Genomic DNA, 25,823 nt, shown 5'->3' on the forward strand with positions numbered 1-25,823 from the left:
ATGCAACTCATGTTTTATTTCTATTTTTACCTTCATCCTTCTGTTTTTTAAAAATTATTATTGTTGTTAAAAGCAGAAGAAACTTGATTAGCGAAGCAATGGTTACATAAAATGTGGCACAGCCAGATGACAGTACAAGTAAACATCTCACAGCTAGATATAAATACTTTGGGTTTTGGTATTGGCTAGTGTTGTGAAAAAGTATTTGCCCCATCCTGATTTCTTCTGTTTTTGTGTACATCTTTTATTAAATTGTTTCAGAAATTAAAACAAAATCTATGTACAACAAAGGCAACCTGAGTAAACACAAAATACAGTTTTTAAACGATAGTTATTTATTGAAGCAAAAAAAGTTATCCAATACCAACTAGGCCTGTGTGAAAATGTATTTGCCCTTGTATTTACTAATTCCCCAAATTTATGAAACTGCATTCCTAATAGGGTTCAGCTGGACTAGACACAACCAGGCCTGATTACTGCAAACCCTGTTCAATCAAATCAACACTTAAATAGAACTTTGTCAACAGCATGAAGTTCATTAAAAAGGTCTTACCCAGTACACTATGCCAAATTTGAAATAAATAAATAAATAAATCCAGAAATGATGAGGAAGAAGGTGTCATCCAGGAAGTCACAAAAGAGCCTAGGACAACATCAAAGTAACTACAGGCCTCTCATCAATAAATGTAGCAGGTAACTCAACTATCGAAGAAACTGGGCAAAAACAGCATCCATGGAAGTGTTAACCCAGAAGAACATTAAGGCTCGTCTGAATTTTGCCAAAATACACCTTGATAATCCTCAAAACTTTTGGGAGACTGTTTAGTGCACAGATGAGTCAAAAGTGGAACTGTTTGGAAGACAGCGGTCCTGTTACATCTGGAACATACCAAAACATGGAATTCCACTAAAAGAACATGCCTACAATCAAGCAAAGTGGTGGAAGTGTGACTTGAACCAATTGAGATGTTGTGGCAGATCTTTAAACGGGTAGTTCATGCTCGAAAACCCTCCAGTGTGGCTGAACTAAAGCAGTTCTGCAAAGAAGAGTGGGCCAAAATTCCACCATAGTGCTGTTGAAGGACTGATCTCCAGTTATCGGAAATGCTTGGCTGCAGTTATTGCTGCTAAAGGTGGCACAACCAGATTTTAAGTTTAAGGCAATTAGTTTTTCACATGGGTAATAAGGGTTGGATAACTCTTTTTTTGGGCTTCAATAAATTTTTTTTAAGCTATTGTATGTTTACTCAGGTTGCCTTTGTTTCATGTTGCATTTCATTTGAAGATATAAAACTATTTCTTAGGAAAGGTACACAAAAACAGAAGAAATCAGGAAAATACTTTTTTACAGCACTGTATATAGTCTGATTTTGAAGTGACAGGTTTTTTTTTTTTCCAGAATTGGCAGCCCTGCTACTGACAAAATGCAATCACAAGTGGTTAATGAAGATGCACTCCTGACACTTGAAAATACCAGGTGTGAACGGTGTTAGCTGTCCACTCGCAATCTGATCACACGAGATGGATGTTCATACCAAGTATGAACAGGGCCTTTGTTACCTTGGTACATGAACCAGAACAAGTCGCTAGCAGCCCTGTCTGCTCTTTTAGAACAGCTCTCAATCAGAATGATACACAGATGAACAGGTACGCTGCTCCCCTGGGATATGGCTTACCTACTGGGACACTTCCGACAATGAACCACAAGAAACACTTTCCTTATAATACCTTATTCTCTTGGATCATTCAGTATATAATGTATTCAAATCAAGCAGGAAGAATGGAAAGAATGGCTCATAAGGAATCAGCTAGAATGTCATAATGGTTAAAAAGAGAAAAACTGTTAAATGGAGACTGTCATTATGCAGTTTTACAAAAACAGTGATGCTATGTGGCTCTTTTATTAGACCTTAATGCAGAATAGAAGCTAATTTTCCTATAAACACACAATTTAGGGCAAGAAAGTGAAACTTTAACAGATTGACTCATATGGGGTAATATCAATTGTCTTACCATAAATAAGCATTTCTCTAAAATTTGATCTTACTACATAGTTCGGTTTTTGCCTCCGTTAGCTACGCTAGGCTTACTGGAGATACAATATGGTAACACATGGTGAGACAACACATATACAGGTGTGTAGTTTCCGTAGTATTGTCACACTCCACAGCTGCCATGTGGAGACACAGCAGTGTCTCTCTACTACTGTCTGTTCCTGGCATCTGCAGTCTGCTGTAAAAGTTGCTCACATATAGGTACACCCGCAGGCCAGCAGTGACTCTAGGAACCACTGCTTTTGGGTGATGACCTCTATCCCTCCCTGCCCCCAACATAATATACCCACAAAGTGTTCCACACCCCACACAAAATTGCTCTCTCATTCCCCATCCAAACAGGAGCTCAATATTGGCTTTTTGTCTATACCCTCCCTGTCTATAGCTGTCATAGTACACATCTCCAAAACTCATGTCATATGCAGATGCCCTTGAGAATGGGAGACAGTCAACCAATGAACTCCTGACTGCAAACAAAAGGACCTGGTGGCCTAGTGTCTCAGCATATTTTTATTCCAGTATAAAAGTTCTAGTTCAAGTCAAGTGTGAGTTTCAAAATCTGACCATTACATGTACATAATAAAAACCTGAGAACTATCAGCTAGAAAGTTTATATTTAAATAATACAAATATAATTAAAATGTGCTGACATTATATATATATATATATATATATATATATATATATATATATATATATATATATATATATATATATATATAAATAAAATAGAATTCCAATCTGAGTTTAACCCATGATAGGACAACAATCTAAAATGTAATTCAAAATAAAGAGAAAAACAGTTTGAGATGAAGGTTTACCATGCTCCACACCTGGTTACCTAAAGGCAGTTAGAACAATTAACATCAGAAAAAAATATGGCAAATATTACAACCAAGACGTTTCAAAAGCTATTCAGAAGATATGGAAAAAGCTTTGTTAGTTATAAAACCAAAAGGTTGCCATACAAATTACAGAATATTTATATGAGAGTCAGAAACTGAGATGCAATTTTTGACTGGGTTTTTAAAAATCCTTCCACTATTCATATCGTTACACAATTTGACTATTTGTGTTACTCATGATAATGAAGGAACAGCTGTGAAACCTAACACACTAAATCCCTTTTGGTGAAAATGTCAGTGCTTTATTTTCGTTTTGTCCTACGGGGATTCAAAATTTCTGCATGGAATTGTAAGTGACCATGTAAAAACACTGTAAAGAAAAATAAATAAATAAAACTGCAGTAGTCCTTACAACACAAACACGAATCTAAGTCAATTCATGTCATTCAACTTACCCTGAAAGATAAGCTCTTGTGCTTGTTCCCGAGGTCATATTTCCCCTTTAATTCGTTGAGAAACTGCTGCAGTGTGGCCTTCTCCTCTTTCTCAGCGTAATCTTGATCCAAAAGGATGTAGGCCCTCCAGTTGGAGGAGTCGAAACCCCAATGGCATGTCCGGTTCTCCAAGCGCTTATGGCTGTGCACCACGAACTTTTGCGTGGGGAATATGAGTCTGCAGTCCAGGCACTGAATACACGCCGCGTGCGGACTTGTGTACAGCTCGGGCATGAACAGACCCTTGCACTTGCCGAAACACTCGTGGTACACCTTAAAGGCCCGGTCGGTGTACTCGAGCTCGGTGGTGGAGGAGGAGGAGGAACACGCGAGCTCCTTGTCGGGGCGCGGTGGTAGTGCACCGCCGTGCAGTAAGGAGTTGCACAGGCGCTCGGCGTCTGTTTGCGTAATGAGTCCGCACGAAGGTGCCGAGAAAGGCAAGATGCCCATGATTTTCAGAATCTCTAGTTGCTCAGCCGTGCACCTCGAGCAGTAGATGTGCAGCTCATCGCAAACAGCGTTGATTTGCTGAAGGCTGAAGTCTCGCAGCACGCTGTTCAGGATCTGCGGCAAACACAGGCGCTTCTCGCCGCCCACCACGAAGCACGAAATGGTCTCTCGCTCCAGCACGGTCTCGCAGCGCTCCGTGGAGCGATCCGCAGCGACGAGCAGCGGCCCGGGCAGGACCGACGGCGCCTGGATCCTCAGACTAGGCAACAGCGGCAGGTCTGTGTTCTTCTTCCCCTGCTTGTCGAAAGGCGTGTCGTGCTGCCAGCGAGCCGAAAAAGCCGCCGGGCCGCCGAGCGAGCTCATAGAGCTCAAGTGGAACTGCTTTAGAGTTTGCTGAAGTCCCGCATGAGGTCGGAAGCTTGACAATGCCTCCATGTTCTCTATTGTTGTGAGCGCTAGTACAGAAGGAAAAAAAAAAAAGCTCAAACTTTTCCTATCAGTTCAAACAAAAACGCCAACGAAGCTCAACGGAAATATTCAGAAAAGTCTGTAGGAAGTCTGGAGCTTCGTGTCACTTTCAAAAGCTAAAAGCGCCACGGAGTCGGTAAATTTTTCCCTTTCCAGCGACTGCTTCATATTAAAACAATAAGTAGTCCCACCGCGTACTGAAACCGGGACCAAAAAAAGCATTCACTTCGACAACGAAATCTTATTCCAGTGGAAAAACAGGACGGCACTAAGTACCTGGTATAAAAACGTTTGGTGCACAGTTCAACTCTCTCTCTATTTGTTTGTGTCTGGTTGAGTCATTGAATCCCAGCCAAGAATGTGACTGACTCCTCGGCCTGGCTGTTCTATGAACAGCTGCGCCTCCCCCCGCTGCCCAAGCAGCTGCAAAAGCAGTATGAGCGCAGAACTGAGTCGCGGATCCTCCTGCTCTTCCCGAAAGCTGAAAACCGCCGCAGTGGAGCAGACAGGAAGGGTGGAGTTACTCAGATTAGACTTTAATGGGAATGCACATGCAGACAGTTCGCTGCAGACGCCAAAATTTTAAATTGTAATCCTATTCTGAATTCTTTATCGGAAGGTCATTCAGGACATAAAGGACTGAATCCCTTATCTTCTTCTTCTTCTTCTTCTTCTTTATCTCTTCCACAATGGGAGTGTATGGCAGCCATATGAACTGTAAGAAGGAAAATTATGAAATTTGGTACACTCATACACATGATCATGAATAGTATCTGGACCAATTATGGGCTCTCTAGGACCAGATCTATAGCGCCAACACTGGATCAAAAACCACTTTTCAAATGGTTATAATTGTTGAATACTTTGCCCTAGACAAAATAAGTTTAGTTCATCAGATTACTCTCCTCATCCTGATCACAATGCATATCTTACATTAAGACTCCACTAATCACAGTAGTCACCATTTTGAAATGTACAGTATTAAGTTTTTTTGCAATTCCTCATTCAAATTTTGTCCAATTCTTACCAGAATTGTCTCACATGATCATTGGACAGAGCCACACAAAAGAAAAGAATTTTGATATTCATATATGTTCAAAAGTTATGTTGTTGCAAATGTAAATATGTTAACCCAAAATTGGACCAGAGGCTGTATCTCGGTCATACTTTGATCAATCATAATGAATGCCATTTTGAAATTTGTCATATATTGTAATATCTTTTCAAATATTTTATATATTGGCGCAAAATTTGTTGGAGATAATTCATAGCATGTCCTCTAGGTCCCTTTTGTAAAAAATAAAATGTTTTAAAAACTTACCAAAATTGGCTCAGATGATCAGCACACAAAAATGACTGTACATTTTTGAAATTTTGGTATTTATATTTGTTGAAAAGTTTTGATATCTGTTATCTGTGATATCTGTATCTGTTAACATTCTAACTAATAGTTCTTGTGTGCTGATTATCACCTTGGAAGCTCTCTTCAACAACAAGACAAACAGCCCAAACAAGGCATTAAGTATTTGGGTATTTTACTTCCAAAAAATTTGTCCGACTTAGTTAGTGTTAATGTTGACCCATTAATAAAAAGGTTTTCGAGTGATGTAGACAGGTGGTCTTCTTTACATTTATCTATGATCGGGAAGGTTAATGTTATTAAAATTAGTTGTATTTCAAAATTCAATTACCGGCTACAGTCTCTCCCTATAGATGTCCCTCTTTCTTATTTCAAGCAATTTGAGAGTATAACGAAGTCTTTTATTTGGAATGGTAGGCGTCCCAGGTTAAATTTCAATAAGTTACATAGGCCGATTGACAAGGGTGGGCTAGGCCTACCCAAGATTCTGTTTTATTATTATGCGTTTGGTCTCAGACATTTGGCTCATTGGTCACTTCCACCTGAGAGAGCCCCTCCCTGGTTCTGCATTGAACAAGAAGTTCTTGCCCCTATTTTGCCACTGCAAAGCCTTTCCATTAATCTAACCAGAGAAGTTAAATCACACCCCGTTATTTCACATCTGCACTCAGTGTGGACAAGAGTGTCCAGAGTGTTTGATTCTGATATTTATCTCAATGTTGCCTCGAGCCTATGGCTAAACCCCAAACTACATATTAATAAGTCCCCTTTTTGTTGGTCAGAGTGGATCACGAGGGGGGTTAATACATTCGATGATCTTTATGAGAGTGGTGTGATTATATCTTTTGAAAAATTGGTTCAACATTTTGGGATCCCCAGATCTCAGTTTTTTAGGTATCTTCAACTACCCCACTTGCTCTGTACTATTTTTGGGAGTAGCATGCACCCCCCTAAAGCAGCAGATACTCTGGGAGAGGTGATTTCTGCTTTTGGAAGAGGACATGAAGCATCAGTGTATTACTCCTTACTGATTCAGAGTCTAGGGGACGGAGTCTCAACCACTCTCAAGAGATTATGGGAGAAAGATTTAAATTTGGAATTGGGGAGGGAGAGTGGGCTAGGATTTTTAAAAAATATAAAAACTGCATCTAGACACGCAAGGGTGTGCCTTATACAATTTAAGATTTTACATCGGTTCTATTGGACCCCCTCTAAATTGTATAGGCTCGGTCTTAAAGACACACCCACCTGCTGGTGATGCCATTCAGAAGATGGAGACACTACCCATGTTTTTTGGTGGTGTCATAAGATCCAAGAATTTTGGTTGAAGGTGCAGAGCTTTGTATGTGAGGTGTTGTACACTCAGATCTCGTTCTGCCCTAGACTCTGTATTTTGGGAGATGGGGAGGTCACAAAATTGGAGGATAGGTACAAAAAAGATTGGGTTTTGACCAGTGTGATGATTGGTAGACAGGTTATTTTAAGGGGATGGAAATGATGGAGCTCCTCGTTTCCAGAGTGGTGTGTGGAGATGGGGAGGGTGGCTGCCTTTGAGGAGGGGTCGAGCAGAAGGATTGGAGTTGGGAATTCCTTCAGGAAGAAATGGAGCAGTTACTTGGCGTTTTTGGGGGACTCACGAGGAGGGGCAGTGGAGAGTATAATTTAGAGTTTAGTCTATGATTATACTTGATTATTGTATTTTCATTTTTTTTTAATTGTGGGGGAATTTTTTTTTTTTGGATATGTGAGTTTATATTCTATTGACCACAGGGGTGTTCGTGGGGGGACCAGGGTGGGGTGAGAAGTTGGTAGGGGGAGGGGTTATAGTGAGGATTTATGTTAAAATAGTTTGATTCATTATATATGTTGTTGTTTTACATATATATATTACATATATATGTTGTTTGTCTCTTTGTGTTAACTTGTGAATCAATAAAAGTGTTAATTACAAAAAAAACAACAAGACAAACATGTGTTCTCTGTGTGGCACACTGTGATAAACAACAAGCTTCAGTTCTAAATGTCCTGGGTTAAATTCTCATCTGGTTCCAGTTCTTAAAAGTATCTGTAATCTTGTCTCATTTGGTTCCTTTCTTTTGTGGCTCAGCATTGCGCAAACCTTTCAACCTCTTGGCATGCAAATAAATGACTCTGTTCTGTTAATTTCCTGTTCAATCTCATTCTCAGCTGCCCTTCTGAACGTATGTTTTATTCAATCCTGTACATTCTATTTCTCCTCTCTGTGTTCTTCAGGCTCTGCATTGCCCTTGCTGCGCCTTTGGTGCTTGACCCCTTTAATTGCTGCTTACAGCTATATTTATTAATATTATTACTATTAGGCCTATTATCATTAGTATAGAAAGAAAGAAACCTTTAATTGTCACACATACATTATAGTACAGTCATTTTATTTAGGCAGCTTGGCAGTACTGGGAATTGAACCCCCTGGCCTTGAAAATCAGTAACCCAGAGCTTTAACCACCAAGCCAGCACTGCCTAATTTTATATATATATATATATATATATATATATATACACATATACACACACACACACATACACATGGCAATGTACTATAGTACTTCGATGACGCATCCGTGTCTCATAATTATTCATGAGCCTGCGTGTTCTTATCCTATGAGAAGATGCTGTCTCTTAATTATTCATGACAGCAGGTGGTGCTTTCCTACAGATGTAGTAGATGAGAGAGGTTCAAATGAGTCGCAAGTGTTTGTTTCAGTGGTGCAAGAGTTCTAGTGTGTTTCCTCGGGAGAGCTATGAGAATTGGAGAAAAGTGGACTTCGGACTTGGCTCATGAAAGCAGTTTATGTCTACACAATGATGCGGTAACAAGTCCCAAGGACTTTTCCATCCCTTCAAATGAGGTATGTGTCTAATTTTTAAACATAACGGTTTTACTTACCTTTTGAGCTAATTAAACCACTTAAAGCTCTGCGGGCCATCGTGTGCAGAACAATACAACAATAGTCCATGTTGAAGGGAAGAGCCTTCGCCTATTTATTTGTGAAAAGCTCGAGCCTATTAGCTGGCTACCATTCCGACACTTCTCCCATCCACGCTGCCTCCGGTTTTATTTAATGTTTTCCTCCATAGCCACGCCAAGCGCTAATGGTTTAAATAGATAGGGCAGAGGACCTGCACTGCTATCCATTGTGTCTCCATTTAGCCCTGGGGATTCAGGAGGAGACAAGTCCTCTGCCTCATCTGCAAACTTTTTGTCACTATCCAGCTTTATTGTGAGTGTTCACCCCCCTCTTCGTTCCCTGCCTTTCCCTGCCACGCCCACTCCCCCCTCCCTTCTTCACACAGCCATCCACGCCAATTAAAATGGCATTTTTCAAAAACGTTGAGAGGTAGACTTGAGCTGAAAGAGGGATGTTTCATGACCCTTTAATACTTGTAGGTTGATTATTAGAGCTCTTCCATCCAGTAGGGGGCTGTGTTGTGCTGTTTTTCAACTCTTGCTCAGCTGCGACAACCACATTTGACTTCAGATTTGAGAGGGTTTGCGTCCAAACCCGTGTATTACTACAATATAAAGTACACAGTACACAGCAGAGAGTGATGCCATTAATGATAGAAAACATTACTGTTACTGGAACATGCAAGTTAGTTTAATATCTATTCAGAAATTAACATACGTCTGACATTCAGAATTAGTTAGTTAGTTAGTATTTATAAACAGATTGCTATATCAGTAGAAAGAGAAGTTCAGGTGACAACAACAAAACCACAACAGATTTCAATGTAATAATTCTTTCACAAAAAGTGAACCAACATTCAGAAACCAAGTGGGAAACAAGTACACCCTATAATTCAGTAACATGTAGAGCCATGTTTGGCAACAATAACGTGAACAAAGCATTTTCTGTAGGAGTTTATCAGTGTTGCAGATTTTTTTTTGAAAAATTTTGGCTCAATCTTCTTTACAATATTGTTTCAGTTCATTGATGGTTAAGGGCATTCATTTATGTACTGCTATCTTAAGATCCCGCCACAGCATCTACATCGGATTGAGGTCTGGACTTTGACTTTGACTTTGACTGGACTAGGCTATTCCAACACCTTGATTCTTTTCTTTTTTAGCCATTCAGATGTCAATTTCCTGTTGTGATTGTGGAAATAGGAAGGGTGTACTTATTTTTTCCAAAATGGTTTCTGAATGTTGGCTTACTCTTTGGGAAGACGTATTGAAAACTGTTTGTTTTGCTTATAAATAAAAACATATAATTAAAGTAATTTTACTGACATCAATAACTGTAATCAAATTATATACATTTAAAATGTAATGCATTACATTAATGTTATCAGAAAAAGTAATTAGAATACAGTAACGCGTTACTGTTGAGTTTGATTTGCTCTAATGTAAGTTTTTACATTTATGTTGTTGTCAGTACCACAGTGTGTTTGACCTTAAGGTGTTCCAAATCATGTTAGTTGCCTTTTATACCATGTGAGCTACATGGTCTGCACTTATATAGCGCTTTTATCCAAAGTGCTTTACACTGGGTCTCATTCACCCATTCACACACACTCACACACCAATGGTAGCAGAGCTGCCATGCAAGGCAGCTAACTTGCCACCGGGAGCAACTTGGGGTTCAGTGTCTTGCCCAGGGACATTTCGGCACGTGGAGTCATATGGGTCGGGAATCGAACCACCAACTCTACGATTAGTGGACACCCCGCTCTACCACCGGAGGCACAGCTGCCCTTGGCTGATTACCTGTTTATCATAATGTCTCAACAACTAGATGTCCAGCAATATGTGTTATGTTTGTTGTAATTCCCATTCATAGCAGAACCTAGTGGCGTAATATGTCTAAATTCTTTATAAATTAATAGTGATATGTCTAGGGGTATGTTCCGTATGCTGTGCTGTGATATCCACCCTCATATGTTGTATATGCTCAAAAAAGTTGCACTTTTATAACAGCACTTGTTATATGTAGTACAGAACTCATTTTGATATATGAGAAATAGAACATTGTGAAAATATTTATATTCAAAGATCCTGCTCAATTGGTACAATTTACATTTACCTGTAAATTTGTGTAAAAATTTGTTTCCATGTGAATGTCAATACAAGTTGATATTTAATTCATGTTTGCAATTGATTAATATCCATGAGAGCAGAGTATTTTGTGATTTTTTAAATAAAAGATTAAACAATAAAAGACGATTTTTCACAGCCTTCTTTGCTCATATTTACCAAGGGTGCCAATATTAGTGGACATTGTCACAAAGCAGCTTTACAGAACTCTGGATATAAAATTATAATCTATCCCTAATGAGCAAGTCAGAGGTGATGGCGGTAAGGAGAAACTTCCTGAGGTGACGAGATGAGGAAACCCATATTTATCTGAGTGACACCAGTTTATAAATCATTTCACTTCTATAACTGTATAGTATAAAGTAAAGTAGTGCTAAGCATGGAACTTGAGTATGAGCATCAGAGTTTTAACATTAAGTCTCTTGTATTAAACTCTCAGTTTATTGTCATAAAATAAGTCTTTTGAAGTATGCTTCACATCATTATTCATCTGTTGTGTGCAACACCAGCCAATGTTTTTTTAACTGCCTGAATCTGAGCGGTTAACATAGTCTTATTCACTTCAGAATTCATTCTGCTGTTCTTGTCAGCAGTCACATCAATAAATACAAGAGAACCAGTGACAGGCATACATTTAACCCAAATGTACATACAGATTCCATATGCAAATGCCACACTTCAAATGTAGACCTTTTATCTCCTTATGGACAAGTGAAATAATGAAGGAATAACACACCTGCCCATGAAACAGCTGAGCAGCCAATTGGCTTTTGGTCCCTTAAAAAAAATGGGGTATACATACAGTATGTACAAGCTGGGAACCTATGGATTATGCTTTTGCAGAATCTCAGAAGATTTTGCACGATTTACATAATTGACTTTCCCTACAAAATAAAGACCAGTAGGCTCTATTAATTAACGTGGTCTTATAATCTTCCACCAAGCTGTCATCAGAATGCTTTTAAGGGGCTTGAAAGACTGATCATACGGTGTCACATTTGTCCATTATATAAGGGCACAGAATGGAGAGTTTGGACATTACAAACAACATGTACAAAGTGGGTTATTCAGAATTCAACTGAGGGATGTAATACTGCTAAACCAAAGCCCAAAACCCACCAAAGCAGTGCACTAATAATGAGAAACACATGTTTTTGAAACTGTCATTTTTGGAAGAACAATAAAACAGAACCCATAGGGTCCTACACATTATAAAAACATACTACCAAGCCATGTTACTCTGTTTTTAGACCTTTTGAAGTTTATATATATATATATATATATATATATATATATATATATATATATATATATATATATATATATATATATATATATATATATATATATAATTTATAACAACAAAAGACACATGGTAGAGAATATAATGAGAGACAAACCTAAGCTTTATATACAACTGAACACACGACACTAAGAGACAAAGAGTACATATAAAGATGATTGGTTTATGCAGTGTGAATGACCAGAACACAGGAATGCAGAAAAAAAAACAACATAAAAACATTACTAGCTCATATGGTTCCAATACTCTATATTGATAAAACTAATTCTAATGAATCCTCTCCTATGGAACTCCACTCAAAACACTACTGAAAAATGTTCTAGATTTTCAAAACAAATAGATAATTGTGTGTGTTTCTTGTACATGAAAAAAGAGCAGTCTTAGGTAAGCTATACAAACTAATTATTCACACTGCAGTCATCCTCCATCATTTCATCCTGACAGGTTCGTCAGTGCTGTGTCCATTTGATACTTTTCAGATCAATGCCTTCCTGCACCATCTCCCACAGAGGACTGTAAAATAAACAGTCAGTCGGAAAAGCTATAGACATTACTATTAAATATGTTTGAGTCCCACCAAGGCAATGTAGAGGTGAAAACATTACCTCATCTCCCGTAAACGCTGAACATGCTGAATGCACTTCTCTGCTGTGTAGTCCACTTCCTCCTCTGTAGTAAAGCGCCCAATTCCAAACCTGCACACAAGTAATAACTGCAGTTATGCTAAGGTTTGTGGACATTAATTAGCAGATAAAAACCAAAACCAAACGCCTACCGGATTGAGGAATGGGCAAGATCTTCATCTGTTCCTATTGCTCTCAATACGTAGGAAGGTTCTAAAGAGGCAGACGTGCATGCACTAGAAACAAGGGACAATTTCTAGTTAAAGTAGCAAGACACAACTTCTACACAACAGTTAGAGTAACACACAACTCATATTTTAAGATTTTCATATCAGTATCCAAGTAATAACTGACCTTCCCGAAGAAAGTGCAACATCCTTTAAGGCCATCAGCAGACTTTCTCCCTCAACATAGGCAAATGATAAATTGATGCATCCTAAAGTATAATGAATAGTGTCACACATCATAATATCCAGTAGGGCTGCAACTAACGATTATTTTCATAATCCATTACTTGGTCCACTATTTTTTCTTCTTCTTCGATTAATCGGATGGGGGCCAAACTTTCAGTACCCTTTTTTTCGTATATTTAAAAAGAAACCCACAAGCTAAGTGTTACAAATAGAAACTTCCGACTAAAACTTTACATAACTGTTTGTCCAATTATATAAGACTGAAAAGAATCCAACACACACACACACACCAGAATATATATTATTAATTTAGGATTGTAGTTTTGCTTTTTGTGCATTCATAAAAATAATGCATAAATACTTGCACACACAGACACATTTTATATATATATATATATATATATATATATATATATATATATATATATATATATATATATATATATATATATATATATATATATATACACACACACACACACACACACATACATACACACACACACCCACACCCATATATACACACGCACATACATTTTAGTTACTGTCCCTTATGGTTTCTGTTACTCACTGCTTTTAGGCCTATTGTTTTACTTTAGATCATAGTGTTTTAATGAGACATTACAGATCTTACTCGCACTCCCACTGTGCATCACCTCGTCTGCACCACGCGTGAGGAGCAACTAACCACGGCTTATACTTCCGGTTAGTAAAAAACCCACTAGTGTTCCATTTGAGATATTACCTTTCTAAAATTCATACACTAGATGGTAGAGTACATAATACACAGTGTAAGTGTACAGTATGTCACTTGGGACACAACATTATTTATTTACTCTCCGAAGCATGTTTTCGGAAGAGAAGTAACGTAATGAGAAGTAACGTAAATTTTGCTATCCGTGAAAGACTCCATGGTTTCAATTATGAGCATTTGTGAGGTGTTTCAATTGCATCACTAATAGAGTTTGCATCAAAGTTAAGTCTTCTAATTAAGTTAACCTCCATTATACAATTCAAAATATTTGACCAAATGTCTACACATTTACAGTTGTGCTTCGAAGTTTGTGAAACTTTTATAATTGTCTATATTTCTTCATAAATATGACCTAAATCATCATCAGCTTTTCAAGTCCTGAAACAAAGAGAACATATGAGACCAAAATATTGTACTTTGTCATTTACTTATTGAGGAAAATGATCCAATATTACATATCTGTGAATGGAAAAGTATGTGAACCTTTGCTTTCAGTATCTGGTGTGACCCCCATGTGCAGCAATAATTGCAACTGAATGTTTCCAGTAACATTTCAGTGATCAGTCCTGTACATTGGCTTGGAGGAATTTTAGCCCATTCCTCAGTACACAACAGCTTCAACTCTGGAATGTTGGTGGGTTTCCTCATATGAACTGCTTGCTTCAGTCCTTCCACAACATTTCAGTTGGATTAAGGTCCAATATGGTTTTGTAACCTTTTTCAGCCTGGTGTGCACCACCAACACTTTTTTCTATGTGTTGTGAAGAATAGACTCTGATAGATCCCTGTTCTTTCATTAAAACAGGGCACTCACTAATAACTGATTGTCATTCCATTGATTGAAAACACTCAACTCTAATTTCACCTGCAAATTAACCGCTAATCATAGCAGTTCACATACTTTTGCCACTCACAGATATGTAATATTGGAAGATTTTCCTTAATAAATGAATAAATAAAAGTATATTTTGACTCGTTTGTTTAATTTAGTTCTCCTTGTCTACTTTTAGGAAAATCTGATGATTTCGGTCTTAGGTCTCTCTCTCTCTCTCACTCATATATATATATATATATATATATATATATATATATATATATATATATATATATATATATGCGCAGACAAAGAAAATTCAAAAGGGTTCACAAACTTTCAAGCACCAATGTATAATCAAGGAATGTCAGCCCCTTATGTGATAACTGACAGAAAATGTTATTCCACATTTGATAACAAAAATTTCATATCTGATAACTAGAATAGCAACACTTCCAATACCTCCAATTGCTAATTTAAAACCTTTTTTGACACTTCTTATGTGAATAAGATTTTTTACTACAATGCTTAGGCTTTTTGGACTTCATAATTCTGGGTTGAATTCAGACTGTACACATTACCCAGTCCACCTGGTTGGCACTCAACATGTAATTTATGTACTCTAGCCTGTAATTCATGGCACTTTATTCACTGGGTGGCACAACACATTTCTGCTGGGTAGTGCAATTTTGTCATGCTCAGGTACTTATAGAGGTATTGAGAGATCAGTTTCTCATAAACATCTGAGTGTCTAACCTGGATATCTCTGTTCAGGATCTCCATTCATCACAACATCAGGAATCTCAGACATTATCTTCTGCACAAGTTGGTTAGCAAGCATGGAGACTCTGGCATGGTCATACTGTAAGAGGATTAATTTTTAGGCTTATGCATTGGTGTGTATATTAGGCTTACACATATTGTATATGTAGTCCACTTAACACAAAATACTGCATTGGAGTAGCTGTTAGGTTCTACCTCCATTTCTTGCTGGGCAATCTCGCAGGCAGTGCCGAGACCCACAGCCAGTGGAGTGGGTACAGTGCCTGAGCGCAGGCCTCTCTCCTGACCCCCTCCACTCTGCAAAGGCTCGAGACGAACCCTGGGCCTCCGCCTCAAATACAGAGCACCTACACCTGGTAATTTACAAACATCACAACTTAAGTATTATAAAATATACAAGTTCTCAGCTCAGCCTGCAATCTTTACTGTATTTGAATAAAAATAAGACGTCTTATTATACCTTTGGGGCCATATAATTTGTGTCCACTAATAGACATTAGATCCACTTTCAAGGTAGAGACATTGATGGGGATTTTTCCGATCGCCTGGGCTGCATCAGTGTGGAAAAAGACGTTCTTGGACCTACAGATCTGACCTAAGAGAGGGAACATTAGCCAAATAGGAAGGCATTGTAGTGGCTGACCAGTTTCACAGTTAGTTATATGCAGTCGAGTCTATAAGTATTTGGACAGTGACACAAATTTTTGGCATTTTCCCTCTGTACACCACCACAGTGGATCTGAAATGAAACACTCAATATTTGATTGAAGTGTAGACTTTTAGCTTTAATTCAAGGGGTTTAACAAAAATATTGCATGAACTGTTAAGAAATTGCAGCAATTTTTTTACAGTCCCTCCATTTTCACAGGCTCAAAAGTAATTGCAAACGGTTAATGCAGTATTTTTGTTCAACCCCTTGAATTAAAACTGAAAGTTTACATTTCAATCGCATCTTGATTGCTTCATTTCAAATACATTGTGGTGGTATACAGAGACACAACTGCAAAAATTCAGACACTGTCCAAATACTTATGTATTTGTACTGTACACTAGGTGTGTGCAGCAGGACTTTCATATAAGCTTTCAATTTTATACATGTGCAATTACCTATTTCTTTGATTGGCTGTTTGACTCCAATCTCATTGTTAACAGTCATCACAGATACCAAGCTTGTATCAGAACGTATTGTTTCCTCTAATTGCTGAAAAAGGCATAATGCAAGGATATTAAAACATTAACAATAAAAAAAAATATTGTTCTAATACATACATACATACATACATACATTATATATATATATATATATATATATATATATATATTATATATATATATTTATATTACACACACAGTGAGGGAAAAAAGTATTTGATCCCCTGCTGATTTTGTATGTTTACCCACTGACAAAGAAATGATCAGTCTATAACTTTAATGGTAGATTTATTTGAACAGTGAGAGACAGAATAACAACAAAAAAATCCAGAAAAACGCACATCAAAAATGTTATAAATTGATTTGCATTTTAATGAGGGAAATAAGTATTTGACCCCTCTGCAAAACATGACTTAGTACTTGGTTTAAAAACCCTTGTTGGCAATCACAGAGGTCAGACGTTTCTTGTAGTTGGCCACCAGGTTTGCACACATCTCAGGAGGGATTTTGTCCCACTCCTCTTTGCAGATCTTCTCCAAATCATTAAGGTTTCGAGGCTGACGTTTGGCAACTCGAACCTTCAGCTCTCTCCACAGATTTTCTATGGGATTAAGGTCTGGAGACTGCCTAGGTCACTCCAGGACCTTAATGTGCTTCTTCTTGAGCCACTCCTTTGTTGCCTTGGCCATGTGTTTTGGGTCATTGTCATGCTGGAATATCCATCCACGACCCATTTTCAATGCCCTGTCTGAGGGAAGGAGGTTTTCACCCAAGATTTGACGGTACATGGCCCCGTCCATCGTCCCTTTGATGCGGTGAAGTTGTCCTGTCCCCTTAGCAGAAAAAAAACCCCAAAGCATAATGTTTCCACCTCCATGTTTGACGGTGGGGATGGTGTTCCAGGGGTCATAGGCAGCATTCCTCCTCCTCCAAACACGGCGAGTTGAGTTGATGCCATTTTGGTCTCATCTGACCTCAACGCTTTCACCCAGTTGTCCTCAGAATCATTCAGATGTTCATTGGCAAACTTCAGACGGGGATGTATATGTGTTTTCTTGAGCAGCGGACCTTGCGCGCGCTGCAGGATTTCAGTCCTTCACGGCGTAGTGTGTTACCAATTGTTTTCTTGGTGACTATGGTCCCAGCTGCCTTGAGATCATTGACAAGATCCTCCCGTGTAGTTCTGGGCTGATTCCTCACTGTTCTCATGATCAATGCAAGTCCACGAGGTGAGATCTTGCATGGAGCCCCAGGCCGAGGGAGATTGACAGTTCTTTTCTGCTTCTTCCATTTGCGAATAATCGCACCAACTGTTGTCCCCTTCTCACCAAGCTGCTTGGCAATGGTCTTGTAGCCCATTCCAGACTTGTGTAGGTCTACAGTCTTGTCCCTGACATCCTTGGAGAGCTCTTTGGTCTTGGCTATGGTGGAGAGTTTGGAATATGACTGATTGATTGCTTCTGTGGACAGGTGTCTTTTATACAGGTAACAAACTGATATTAGGAGCACTCCCTTTAAGAGTGTGCTCCTAATCTCAGCTCGTTACCTGTATAAAAGACACCTGGGAGCCAGAAATCTTTCTGATTGAGAGGGGGTCAAATACTTTTTTCCCTCATTAAAATGCAAATTAATTTATAAAATTTTTGACGTGTTTTTCTGCATTTTTTTGTTGTTATTCTGTCTCTCACTGTTCAAATACAACTACCATTAAAATTATAGACTGATCATTTCTTTGTCAGTGGGCAAACGTACAAAATCAGCAGGGGATCAAATACTTTTTTCCCTCACTGTATATATATATATATATATATATATATATATATATATATATATATATATATATATATAAAAACACATTCATCTCAAAAAATTTGAATTAGTTTATTTTTTCTGTAATTTAATTCCAAAAGTGGAACTTTCATATATTCTAGATTCATTACACAAAGTGAAATATTTTAAGCCTTTTTTGTTTTAATCTTGAGTATGGTTTCCAGCTAAAGGAAATCCAAAAATACAGTATCTTGAAATATTCAAATAAATAATTTATAATACAGAAATGGTGACCTGAGAAGAGCTCAAGGTCTCAGAGTCTGGAGGAAGAGTGGAGAGGCACAGAATCCACGTTGCTGAAAGTCGAGTTTGAAGTTTCCACAGTCAGTGATGATTTGGAGTGCCATGTCAGCTGCTAGTGTTGATCCACCGTGTTTTCTCAATTCGAGAGTCAATGCAGCATCTATTAGGAGATTTTAGAGAACTTCATGCTTCCATCTGCTGACAAGCATTATGGAGATGCTGATTTCCTTTTCCAGCAGGACTTGGCACCTGCCCACAGTGCCAAAACTTCTAGTAACTGGTTTTCTGAGCATGGTATTACTGTGCTTGATTGGCCAGCCAACTCACCTGACCTCAACCCCATAGAGAATCTATGTGAAACACCAGACCCAACAATACAGATGAGCTGAAGGCTGCTATCAAACAACCTGGGCTTCCAGAACACCTCAGCAGTGTCACAGGCTGATTGGCTCCATGCCACACCGCATTGATGCAGTAATTCATGCAAAAGGAGCCCTGACAAGTACTGAGTTCATAAGTAACATACTTTTCAGAAGGTCGACATCTCTGTATTATGAATTCCAGCCATCCATTTTCTATACCGCTTATCCTACAGGGTCACAGGGAACCTGGAGGCTATCCCAGGGAGCATCGGGCACAAGGTAGGGTACACCCTGGATGGGGTGCCAATCCATTGCAGGGCACAATCACATACACAATCACACACCCTCACATACACACAAACACTATGGACACTCTGGACATTCAATTGGACTAATTGGACATCCAATCAGCCTTCCATGCATATCTTTGGACTGGAGAAGGAAACCCCTGCAGCACAGGGAGAACATGCAAACTCCACACACAAGTGCTAACCACTGAGCCACCTTGCGCCCAGTAAGATGAGCTGTACGCCATAATCAAGATTTAAATTTTTTTTAAAAAGGCTTGAAATATTTCACTTTATGTGTAATGAATCTAGAATATATGAAAGTTCCACTTTTTGAATTAAATTATGGGAAAATTTTTTTTACTTTTCCATGATATTCAAATTTACTGAGATGCACCTTTGTGTGTGTGTATATACACACATATATATATGTAAAAAGGTTCTGATTTTTTAAATACTCCTCCAAGGGGATTCATGCAATTCTCACCAAATGTGGTCAACATTGTGCCAAGACATTGGAAGATGCTAAATTGTGAACGGACTTATGATATCTTGAACGGTGTGGCCCTGTCAAGGTATTAAATTAATGACAAAAAAGGGAAACACTTCTATGTGCATTGTCCGATTTAGATCAAATTGATGACGTACGTTTGGTCATGGGGGCTGATCACATGGATGTGGCTATTGTGGATTATGGTCCTAGTGCCATCAGCTGGCAGCAGGAAGTGTGGCACATACAACAGGCTTTGCAATACTCCTCTTATATTTACCCACTTAAATGTGGGTGTAATTACACTTAATATTTGTATAGCTGTTACATTGTAATTCAAATCAAAAACTAGGAAAAAGGCACATAAACAGAGCTACGTTGATACCCCGTTAAATGCATCTCTTATCTTCTTCATGCATTACATCACCAAAAATGAGCTGTATGTTTGGACATGAAAGCTGTTGTAAAGCCTTAGACCTGGGCTTAACCTAACACATCAGCACAAAACAAGTTACCCTACAGCACACGCTTCACTATGCACTGTTTTCATACACTCACCAGGTGGCGATGGCACTGTAGTGCTTGGGCCCCATCACCACATCTTGCGGCTATATTTTCTTTGTTGTTTTCTCGTGATCTCAACATAACAAAATAGTTGTTTTCTCATAATCACAACTTAATTTTTCTGTGTATTCCACATACACAGAAAAGGCAGCAAACAGATTAATTTTTACTTGATCAGGGACTCACTCATGCTGAAATAGCTCCATCAGTGATTGACAACTTCCACATTAGTGTCCGACACTTGTGAAGGGAACACCCCTCTCTCTTATTGCAGAGATGATGTCCATCTGTACAGCGGGTAATTATTACATTCACGATGGCAATGTTCACGAGGAAATTATTTTGAGTTCACGAGAAAACAAGAAAGAAAAAAAAACTGCATGGCCATTTAGGGCTTCTGTAGATAACTGCTTACACTTCCGGTTAGTAAAAAAAAAAAAAACACAAAACAGCTAGTGCTCCATTTGAGACAATATTACCTTTCTAAATCACAAACACATACGTGTGTGTAATATAGGCACACATACACATACACGCACTTCTATGCATCACACCTGAAGGTCAATCAAGCCATTGTTCTTTACGGGCAGATAGGTTACTTTAAATCCCTCAGCCTCTAGGACACGACAGGAATCTAGTACACACTTGTGCTCAGTCTGTGTGGTGATGATGTGTTTCTTCTTGGCTTTATAGAAATGGGCCACACCCTGAGGACAAATAAGCAGGTTGAAAATAATTTCTCTGCATATTATGAACTGTTTTCAGCAATTACACTAAACAATACAGAAAGTCACAAAAAAACTGTTCCATTATCTGCATTAAGATATGATATTTTGTGCACATCTTAAATCACGTATTTAGTCTTGTCCCACAACCCTTCCTGCTACAAAATAAGGAAGTACTTACTTTAATAGACATATTGTTGGACTCTGTGGCACCACTGGTAAAGACAATTTCTCGTGGATCAGCACCAATAAGATCCGCCACTTGCTGGAGGGGAAATAAACAAGCATACACATATAAACTAAGATATTTCAATTTGATATTTAAAAAAAAAAAAAAGCAAATCATTATGTTGTATTCAAATTGGAGCCAAGCAAAGCATTAATTGCCCAACTTACCATTCATTGCAGTTTCCCACAAATATGTTATATTTCCTGAAATTTATTTAGTCCTTTTTCAAGTTGATTTTATTATAAATTTTAGGAATATTAATTTGGTTTTTCATCACTTATATTACACATGGCAGTATGTTACTAACATAAAATGTTCAAGTGTTACAGTAGTTCTATATTATAAATCTGGAGAGGAAATTCATAATGTCCATCTGGGGTTGTTCTCCAAAAAGACTGGGAACCCCTGGTTTAAAGACAGGTGAGAATGGTAAATGATCTGCACTTATATAGTGCTAAGTACCTTAGCAGTTCTACAAAGCGCTTTACACCGTTTCTCATTCACCCATTCACACACCAATGGCTGCTGAGCGCTATCCATGCAAGGCGCTAGCTGGCCATCGGGAGCAACTTACGGTTCAGTGTCTTGCCCAAGGACACCTCAGCATATGGAGAAATGTGGGCTGGGAATTGAACCACCAACCCTACGATTAGTGGACAACCACCTGAGCCACAGCCACAGAAATGAGAAACATTTCTGAGGACAGAAAACCAGCACACATGCTCTTGGCAGCAAGATACATTTTTAAGAAAATATTTATGCAACAAATAAAAACTTGTATATTAGTAGGCTGCAATCAGATTGAATGTTGTGTGGCAGGGATTTTTCTAGTCATGCTGCACTCCTAGAATCAAGGCACTCTACTTTTAACCAGTGACACTGTTTCAAAAAGGGGCCCAATTTGGCAAAGAAAGCAATTTGTCTTGCTGTAGTGTTAATGTACCATTACTTCAGAATTACAAATGGCAAAAAAAAAAAAACCCAAAGAAACATATCAACTATACACAGAGATGTCTGATAAAACATACTTTTCTTGCTCTTTCCACTGCACTCTCACTTTCCCACCCATAAGCATGGGTCCTGGAGTGTGGATTGCCGTAGTAGTTCACTTGATAAGGAAGCATGGCATCCAGGACTCGTGGGTCCTGTAAAAACAGATGTAAACCACATTGTCCATCACAACAAGGACATCCAAACTGCACTTTCAGTCATATGTAATAATTACTGTGGTGTTTTTAAGAACCCAAGTTAAGTGCTCTAAAAATATTTCCCACAGACAGTAGACATTAATAGACCAAAAAGTTGTAATGTTTCTTATAAGGTGATTACTTACTGCTTAAAGGGATAGTTCACACAACAGATTTCTGTCCCTCCATTTAAACTTTCATTCTCCAATACTTGATAGTGTTATTATGTGACTCCAGTGATTTAATACCAATTTTATAAAGCGATACGAATGTTGTGTGCATGCAAAAATATATTCACTTCTGCATAGATCTCTGATGAACATTCATGAGAGAACCATGATGCATTCGTGTCGTGTTGACATGAGAGTGGACAAAAAAAAAAGAAAAAAGGTGTGTTCACAAGAGAACCATGTCCGTCTCGCAATACAATAGGACCCGGAAGCACTGCGTTGTTCACAGCAGAGGAAGAGGGACACTGTACACAAATTGAGTCACATATATAAATCTTTGTAACAAAGATGTATGCAGATTTCAACATAGAGGAGGACTTGCATTTTCTTGTCCACTCTCACGTCAACAACAAGAATGCAAAATGGTACTCTTATGAACATGCATCAGAGATCGATGTGGAAGTGAAGATATTTCGTGAATAAAGACTTAACTTGGGTTTTTTTGCACACACAAAGCATGCATATCATCATTTCGTAAAATTGGGACTGTAAATGGAGGGACAGAAATCTCCCAGGTTCATTTGTGTTCCAAAGATGAACAAATCCTTATGGTTTAGTTATGACATGAGGTTGAGTAATTGATGACAGAATTGTCATTTTTGGGTGAACTATCCCTTTAACATCCACAGCATGCATTCTTCTTAAGAATATGTTCCAGTAATTATATAAAACACTTCCCATTGGTGTTGTCGCCTGGAAGTCCATGTAGAGCGGTCGCATTTCATTTTTCTCCAGTTCCCTACGTTTGATCCCTTCTGTGTAAATAGTGTGATTAACACGATTAAAACACAGCCGTGACAAAATGTTTTTGTAATAAAACTGTTTAATTTGTATTACTTTTACTATCAAAAGTAAACATTATTATTATTATTATTATTATTATTATTATTATTATTATTCACTATCGATCTACCCCAGTTAACTTCGGTAAATAACTTAAGAAGCCAACCAAAATGAGTACTAGCTAGCTAGCAAATGCTAGCAAACACAGGCCGTATAAATTCAACTGCGCCATGGGGGAGAAACTGGAAAGTACAATCACCAAAGGACATTTAAAAAAAATAATAATCCAGCAAACGCTAACATTACCTCTGTGTGTGTGAGAGGCACTGACAGAACTTTCTGGAGAATTCAGTCGAAAGCTAGAAGACGAAACCCCACGCACGCAGCCCAAACACGTCCTCACAACACTCTTACTTAGCATCTTCACTCGTTCTATTTGTTTTAGAAATGATAATCGTGTAATAATAGCTCACAATCAGTTACAAGTAATTCTGGTACACACTAATTCGCCTCACACTAGTAACTGTTTAAACCTTAGTAACAATGACACTTTACAACACATTGCGGCGTAAGGACCCTGTAAGCAGTGTGTACGGTAGGAAGCGATGCTGCAGAACACTGACATGTGGGCGGGTTTTGTCTGTCCATGCAAGCTCTGATTGGATACTTTTTATATGTAGGTGGGATTTCAGTCAGTTACACACTGGAATAAAGTTGGTTGGACGTTCGATATGCGCAGATATGCGGAAATTAAGGGACCGTCTCTAAAGTTACATACGACACTGTTAAACACGTTTCTAACTTCAATAGCATTTGAAGGGAATGACTTACAGTCACATAACCGACTGTAAAGTGTTCATCTAGGTGTCAGATATAATGCACACCTCTTAGATTTTTGATATTTAACAAAATAAGCTATTAAATCATATGTAAATATTGCCATGTATTTCACTACCGAATGGGGTCATACACAAAATATACCATGATTTAAAGCTCAATAGCATTTAAAGGGAATGATTTACAGTCACACAACTGTAAAGTGTTCATCTAGGTGTGAGGTATGACGCACACCTTTTAGATTTTTGATATTTATTAAAATCAGCCAATTATTAAGCGTATGTAACTTTAGAGACGGTCCCTTAATTTCCGCATATCCGTGAATATCGAACGTCCAACGTCAAAGCAACTTCATGCCAGTAACTTACACGAACTTACACGTGTTCGATTTCATGCAGCAGAACGATCGATGGCTGATTTTAAGCAATGCATGCCGGTTAGAATTTTTGTCCAACTTGAGACGGCGCCGACGCACGTTACTGTGACGTATGCCATCAAAGAACCGCAACAGCGATACGAGAGCAGCCGGCTCCCACAGCCAACGCAGCTTCACCAGAGTGGCTGCACCATAGACATATACAGGTGCATCTCAAAATGAGATATGAATATCGTGGAAAAGTTATTTTTTCCCCGTAATTTAATTTAAAAAGTGGAACTTTGATATATTCTAGATTCATTACACATAAAGTGAAATATTTCAAGCCTTTTTTGTTTTAATCAATTCAATTTTATTTGTATAGTGCTTTCTACAATGGACATTGTCTCCAAGCAGCTTTACAGAAATATATAAACACAGGATACAGATTTTAAGTGTGTGGATTAATCCCTATTGAGCAAGCCGGTGGCGATAGTGGCAAGGAAAAACTCCCTAAGATGATATGAGGAAACATTGAGAGGAACCAGACTCAGAAGGGAACCCGTCCTCATCTGGGTAATAACAGCTAATGTGACAGTAAAAGAAAGTTCATTATGGTTTTAACATGAAGTCTGTTTGTTGAACTAGTCAACTGTTCACCAAAGGAGACCTGAGTGCAAAACTTCATGTGGTGATTGCAGTCCCAAGGCCATCGCAACAACCGTAGTCCCAGCACCACAGTGAGAATGTCCATGTGGAATTGAGGTCCAAAACTATTTCATGGTACTTCAAGCGGTACCATCCTCAGCAATCTCCAGGCTGTAGCCTCCAGTTGATGAGAGCTCCATCCAGAGGTAGGGCATCCGAATGGATCAGGCAGGTCTGGAGTGCAGAAAGGGTCAGGATCACTGGCATCTCCATAAAATCATGTGTGGCTCGACAGAAGGAGAGAGGGACAGCTCTAGTGATCTTCTCTTTCAGACTTTGGTTTTCTGCTGAAAAGAACCGTGAAATACTTGAGCAGCCTTCCCTGCTCTTTGCCTCCCTTATATGTAGTAGAAGTATTGTATATGTAGGGAGTTTGGCCTCATTACCTAGACATCAATACAGCAGC

At 38.5% G+C, this 25,823-nt stretch overlaps 2 protein-coding genes across 2 annotated transcripts in view; both read right to left on the reverse strand.

Annotated features, from left to right (window-relative positions):
- The window catches only part of skib (v-ski avian sarcoma viral oncogene homolog b), a 46,834-nt gene extending 41,892 nt beyond the window's left edge, over nucleotides 1-4,942 (reverse strand). Inside the window, exon 1 of the mRNA XM_053652483.1 lies at nucleotides 3,355-4,942. Within this exon, the coding sequence (XP_053508458.1) occupies nucleotides 3,355-4,278 (924 nt within the window). The 5' untranslated portion in view covers nucleotides 4,279-4,942. The remainder of the gene's footprint in view (nucleotides 1-3,354) is intronic.
- A 7,191-nt stretch (nucleotides 4,943-12,133) lies between these two features.
- nfs1 (NFS1 cysteine desulfurase) lies at nucleotides 12,134-24,116 on the reverse strand. Its single transcript, XM_053653386.1, has 13 exons — nucleotides 23,824-24,116; nucleotides 23,412-23,489; nucleotides 22,346-22,461; nucleotides 21,270-21,353; nucleotides 20,918-21,070; nucleotides 16,543-16,636; nucleotides 15,896-16,030; nucleotides 15,631-15,788; nucleotides 15,409-15,514; nucleotides 13,026-13,107; nucleotides 12,824-12,907; nucleotides 12,654-12,743; nucleotides 12,134-12,561 (listed from the first exon to the last, which is right to left on the reverse strand). The coding sequence occupies exons 1-13, from the start codon at nucleotides 23,936-23,938 to the stop codon at nucleotides 12,498-12,500; spliced, it is 1,359 nt and encodes a 452-aa protein (XP_053509361.1). The 5' UTR covers nucleotides 23,939-24,116; the 3' UTR covers nucleotides 12,134-12,497.
- Nucleotides 24,117-25,823: the final 1,707 nt, after the last annotated feature.

The sequence above is a fragment of the Ictalurus furcatus genome, chromosome 21 (genome assembly GCF_023375685.1).
Source record: "Ictalurus furcatus strain D&B chromosome 21, Billie_1.0, whole genome shotgun sequence".
Lineage (NCBI taxonomy): Eukaryota > Metazoa > Chordata > Actinopteri > Siluriformes > Ictaluridae > Ictalurus > Ictalurus furcatus.

Bases quoted from the DNA above. Each gene is read 5' to 3' on its own strand.
- nfs1 (XM_053653386.1), bottom strand. From the start codon at position 23,938: ATGCTAAGTAAGAGTGTTGTGAGGACGTGTTTGGGCTGCGTGCGTGGG. The intron at 22,462-23,411 runs GAAGTGTTTTAT...TGTTTTTACAGG, and splicing joins CCAGGCGACAACACCAATGG to ACCCACGAGTCCTGGATGCC. The intron at 21,071-21,269 runs GTAAGTACTTCC...ATTTGTCCTCAG, and splicing joins CCAACAATATGTCTATTAAA to GGTGTGGCCCATTTCTATAA.